The sequence below is a fragment of the Montipora foliosa genome, chromosome 1, assembly GCF_036669935.1.
Source record: "Montipora foliosa isolate CH-2021 chromosome 1, ASM3666993v2, whole genome shotgun sequence".
NCBI classification, from domain to species: Eukaryota; Metazoa; Cnidaria; class Anthozoa; order Scleractinia; family Acroporidae; genus Montipora; species Montipora foliosa.
In genome coordinates this window covers 50,975,038-50,981,055 of record NC_090869.1, presented here as the reverse complement: position 1 = coordinate 50,981,055, position 6,018 = coordinate 50,975,038, and the positions used below count along the sequence as shown (strand labels likewise).

General features: G+C 39.7%; 1 protein-coding gene across 3 annotated transcripts in view; it reads right to left on the bottom strand.

The window, feature by feature from the left end:
* Positions 1-6,018, bottom strand: part of LOC137978742 (uncharacterized) — a 7,274-nt gene continuing 1,256 nt past the window's right edge. For all 3 annotated transcript variants that reach the window (XM_068825790.1, XM_068825798.1, XM_068825804.1), the window contains exons 2-3: positions 4,748-6,018; positions 1-3,365 (exon numbers count right to left, since the gene is read on the bottom strand). The exon at positions 4,748-6,018 is cut by the window's right edge. In XM_068825790.1, the coding sequence (XP_068681891.1) occupies positions 3,022-3,365; positions 4,748-5,486 (1,083 nt within the window). In that variant the 5' untranslated portion in view covers positions 5,487-6,018 and the 3' untranslated portion in view covers positions 1-3,021. The remainder of the gene's footprint in view (positions 3,366-4,747) is intronic.

Genomic DNA, 6,018 nt, shown 5'->3' with positions numbered 1-6,018 from the left:
CAGAAAAGTGTGTGTTTACAGTAAACACCCGCATATAAGAACCTAGAATTTAAGAACCTGTTAGGCGAAAAATTTCATTTTAGACCCCCCTTACATAAGAACCAGGTTAGCAAAAAAATTAACCAGGTTCTTATTTTAGAAAATGAACTTGAAATTTCAGGCGACCGGAACAAATTGCATTTTACACTGCATAGATCTTGTTCAACACTTATTTTTCATGGTTATGAAATATAAGGCCATATCAGCGTCTTCATCAGAGGAAATCAGTCATAACACTGATATCATAGAGTAGATATCTTTTGTCGAAATAAGAAACAATTTAAGAACCTAGATAGCCTTAAACTCCTTTAAATACCATCTTTTTAAGAACCTATTTAGCCTAATTTGGAAAACTGCAAGTTCTTCTTTGCGGGTGTTTACTGTCGTACATTTTCCTGATTTTGATGGGGTCAGTATGTACAGCATCCCCTGTATCGAGCTTAATTATATTATTTGACTCAGATCCTTTACCAATTAAATTGTTTATTTTTGACATTCCTGGAGATTTTTTTTTTTTTTTTCTTGCCCCTGACATGATAATTCTTGCAAAAGATACGTCCGGCAAACAGGGTCTTTTCTCCAACCGCTCGATTAATGTTTCGATCTCCTCTTTGGACCATCTTCTTGCTTTACTCGGCAGATGCAAAGTATGAATCATGCATCACCATGGATACTGATAGCAGCAGCGTCACCTTAGTGGGCATGCGCGCGTCCAACAATGTTGAATCCAGTGGCCAAACGAATGCAGCATCGTTGTTCACACGAAGGAACAAAAGAAATGTTGAATAATGTTGAAGACGAAATTTTTGATGGAAATCGAATGTCGTTCATTAACATCCAACATCATGGTGGCCAAACGATTGCAACATTTGGATTCAACAATGTTGGATGATGTTGAACCAACATGTTGGATCCGTTTGGCTAGGCCTTAATTTGGTGGGAAGATGTTTGAAATTCCACTTATTTCCTAGTTTCAGCAATAAAGGTAAACTCGCTTGGTGATTTGAAAATAATCAATACTTTATTGAAATTAACAAAGCAAAATGGCATCGGAACATATGGTTACACTTTGGCTTAACAGACAAACTTCATTCTTAGGCTACAATAACTTTGCGTTAAGCAATTAATTTATCTAAATACTTTCTTCGAAGCGCAGTGTGGTGATGATCGTAAGAAAGTACCATTTCTCATGCAAAGTCAAAAGTTTTAAGCAATTGCCTTAATTTTTTCTAAGGATTAAGACTGAGTTAGATTTCCATTCATTGAATAAATACTTTTGCTTTCTTAACAATTACTTGATAATCTTCATTAATTTAATAATTAGAAAAAAAAAGCTGTTTTAAAAACCAAATAATAAATGAACAGTAGTATTTTCTGACCTATACCAGCCTTAATTGCTGAGATGAGATTCGGAAGGTGTAGAGAGCATTTACCAGAAAGGGTTGCTTTCGGCAAACAGCTCCCCGCGTGCATTATAATTCTATATATTTTTTCTCCATGCGTGAGCGGGGAATTCTGCAAATTCTGCAACATGATTGGCTCTGAATTCGGGCGGAATTTTTGTATCTTGCTCGCCAACCCAGGCGGAATCCTAGCCCTCGTTGCGTGAGCATGTGTAATGACCTTAAATTTCCATTTTTTGACACCGAATCCCTTTACATACAGAAGTAAGTGCTTCAAAATAGATTTTTATCAGACAAGAGGCGCGGAAATAGAATTCAAATAAAAATATTGCTCTTTGAAACGTTCGGTTCTTAAGTCCCTTACTGCATTCTTTATCAAGCGCTGTGCGAGTCAACAATTAAAAAAGTGATTTCATATAGAGAGAGAGATGAACACAACAAAAGCAACTAAGTAATTGAATGCAAATGACGGAACATGAATAAATTTTCAGTTTCAGCTTTCTCAAGACCGAGGTCAAAGTTTTTCGCCTGATACGGATCTCCCAGCTGGCAAATAACATTTATACCATGCCTATACTCTATTGATAACATATCAAGTAGCGAAATTAGGAATAGTCCAAGTTTTTAGCCGGTTGCTTATTGGCGCTTGGTGACCAATGAAATGCCCTAGACACTTTCATTTCAACTTTAGATCACTTTTTGTATCCTTTTCATCATTTTTTCTTTTGTTTCCCTTGCATTCTTTTCTTTTCAAGTATATGCAGATCGCCACAGTGTACTTTCCTTCGGGGACGAATACCATTTGTGCATTACTCTAAATGTTGTCCATATTTACATGTTTTATAGCCGCGTTTGTTGCTGTTTCTCGGATTCTTTTCTGTGATATAAACAGAAACCCATAAGGGTTGAAACGTGTAACGGTCCCTTGTGTTCTGGGAAACAAGCTTCTGAATATTCAATTTGCTAAGTACCATATTTGGTACTTAGCACTGAAACATTTAACCAATCAGTTCGCACTGAATATTCGGAAGCTGTGAACGCGCGTTACACGTTTCAACCCTTATGGGTTTCTGATATAAATAAATAAGTAAATAAAAAAGAAAACAAGCAACAAAATAGCTAAAAACAAATAACTGAAAAAGAAAAATAAATAAATGAATATGCTGTTTAAATCATAAGATTTCTTTCTCCCGATAAGAACTGAAAACTGAATTCTACTTCACACAGGAAAAAAAAACTATTTTTGCTGTGGAACTTCGATTTAAAGTCTTCCATACATCATAGCCCTCGATCAACCTCGTTCTCAGGGCTTTTATCTGCCGAGGAGAGGGTGGGCGGAGAAAAGCCCTGGGAACGAGGTTGAGCCCTCGATATAACCACGATATAACAATAGATAATCTTTGAGCAATTAGAGCAAAAGTTTGGACCTCGCACCTGCGTACTGTCTGAGAAACAAAATAGTGAACTAAATTTTAGGTACTTTGCCACTTTGTTAAATCAAGGCCTCACTGTGCTTGCTGTAAAATAATTCTTTTCTATTTACGCACATTTACACTGATGTTTCCTCCACGTCTGGTTATCAACACAAGCATCCAGTTCCTCCTTTCCCTTCGCCTTCTTTCCGTTCGCATGGACAACACACACCACAGATCCACTTTCCACAGAAATACTTGTAAAGAAGAGACACCAAAACGATTATACCCCAGAAGAACATCCCAAAGGTCCAGATGGTCGAGGAAATGGTTCCCATCTCGATTTTCATCTGCGGGGCCACGACAAACAGGCGATTTATGGCCACACCCATGGCAGGGGCTAAAGTAAGGACACAGTAGAGGAGCCCAGCTGGAAGGACCACGCAAATACGAAGCGGATAACAGGCCCAGCAGAATGGATTGCCTATCCAGGCATAAAGAGGCAAGATTCCTGAAAAAGAAAAGAAACGTACTTAGCGTGCATGAGGAAATGCGACGATCTTGTCTGATTTTCCTCATGTCTTGATTTTTCTCATGTCTTGCTAGTACAGCGGGACAATGGGACATTTCCGAGTTGCCGTTTGTCTAGGTTTCGAAGTGAGTCTTGGTGACCCACATTTCACCCCTGCTCACCTTAGAGACTCCAGCAGCTCAGTGGTTAGGGCATCCGAGACTGGATCACGGATGGTCGTGGGTTCATATCCCATCTGGAGCTCGGGTTTTTTCGAGTATCCACGAGTCACCATCGCTAAATACATCTCTCCACTTTATTCAACGTAATATATATCTCTTTCACTACAATCGCGAATCTTAGCATATTAGGTCGGCTTAGCACAATATGGAGGGACAATGATGTTACCTGAACCTAGTTTAATAGACCAGCTCCCAAGAGCCTGGTACATGGCGCGTTTTGAGAGTCAAAGTTAAAACAAGAGATTCAAACGTTCAATTCGGCAATTCCAACCTTCAATTTGGAAATTCAAACCCACAATTCGGCAATTCCAACCTTCAATTTGGAAATTCAAACCCACAATTCGGCAATTCCAACCTTCAGTTTGGAAATTCAAACACTCAATTTGGCAATTCCAACTTTCACTTCTCAATTCAAACATGCATGCTATTCAAACTTTCAAGTATTCATTTGAATTCAGTGAAGGTTCACTGAAATGAATGTTTGAATTGCTGAATTTCCAAACTGAAGGTTTAAATAGCTAAATTAAATGTTTGAATTGCCGAATATATGTTTGAATTTTGACACTAAAAACGCGCCATAGAGGTAGAACATCCATCGGAACGATCATCAGTTGACCTGATTCTTGTTACATTAAGTGCACTCAGGAGCCCATCAGTAGGACCATTTCTCCGAATTCAATTCTAGATCGGGCATTTTGACAGACCTAGTTAGTTTTAGAAACGCCTTTGCCATTAATGAGACTCCATTTTGCCATTAATGAGACTAACTTAATGTCATAGCGTCACCGAACCGGAACTGCATGGCTTTGTTATTTTGTAGAAAGGGTAGTCTAAGTATAGATTGTTCAATTAATATACCTTGACAAAGGCTTAGTATAGGAGTCTTTCCCTCCTGGTCATGGACTCCTTGTGCACTGGGATTTATTTTTTAGTATCATGCACGTGTCACCCATCATAAATACACTTCTTCGTTAGTAAATCATTTCTATGCTCTTCTTTTCCATATGAAAAACAACAAAATGGCGTGCTCAGTATAAATTCTGTATGGACGTCTGGCCTTTCAGCTCAGTATGACCACATCTTCCCTAGACTGGCAGTGATGATGTTTTCGTGTATCTAGTCTCTTCTGTTTTTACTTACCTTTGTAAACGCTAACAAGCGCGATAGAGCCCAGCATAAGCCCCAACCACTTCTCACAATTGATCAGCCCCATTGGATTTGGAGGTAAGTCATCTGGCTTTATGGCACACTCCCAACAATTGACCCCGCCTGCACCCCACATCTGTGCACAAAGCTCCACGGCCAAGCATGACATTGGCACGTCATGGACAAGCGTTTCCATCAATAAGAATAAAGTGTGGATCTGAAGAATCTTCTGATAATAAGGCCCGGCCTCTGTTACCATATTTTCAAAGTTTTCGTCTCTCCAGTGCTTGCAGGTATTCGGGAAAAGGACGATAATATGAATGATATAAACCCCGCCAGACAAGCACATAAAGAAGAAGAATACTCCCTCCAGAATTTGAAGCGTCGCCGCTTTCTCGCCGAGCATTGCTTGCGTGGCGTTTTCAGTGGCGACGCAGTACGGTCGCGTTAAGTTGGTAGCGTTGCTCAAAGGTACAAGCGTCGCGGTAGACAGGTCATCACAACGCTTGTACGTTTCTGACGTTTCCAGGAAAACACCGACGTCGGTGCCGATGTTGAAGCCTTGGAAAATGGCGTACAAGATGATCTGGCAAAGAAATGCACAACCAGGGGACACAGCATTGCAGAAACAACGGCACATACCCCGGCAACATGCCATGGCAGTCTTGCCAAGGCATTTGCAGCAATTTGAAATAAAAGACTGCAGACAGTTGCAAAAACAAGAGCAACACATTTTGGATGCTTTCCAAGACTACTCCAATTGATCTCCTCGATGTTCTTTCAAAGACTTCGGATAAAAAACTTAAGGTGTCTCTACCAATCTTTTGAAGCCCCCTTTGGTGTAAAGCCCGTATATATACGTCTATCAAAAAGCGTTTACAAATGACAAATAAAGGAGATTTACCACACGAAAACAAGATGGCCGCCGGTAGAACTAGTTCTTTTCCTCGCTTTTGGAAGTCCCCACGGTGATGCTTGAATAACAAACGTTTTTCGCCCAGGATTCTTAAGGCAAAATATACGTATGGTCGGCTACGGCAAAATATATTATGTTTTCACGCCAAAAATCAAAATATCGTCAGTCTATATTTCGCCGAATGCTCAAACCTCCATCGTAGCTTGTTCTGCTTATATTTTCTTTCAATACGAAGAAACCTGGTGCTATGTCTTTTGAACACAAATTAAGTGCGTCGCTTTCCAAATGATTTTTCCTCTCTTTCCTTGTGTCTCTTAACTATTGAGAATTCAAATTTGATTGTCGGTCT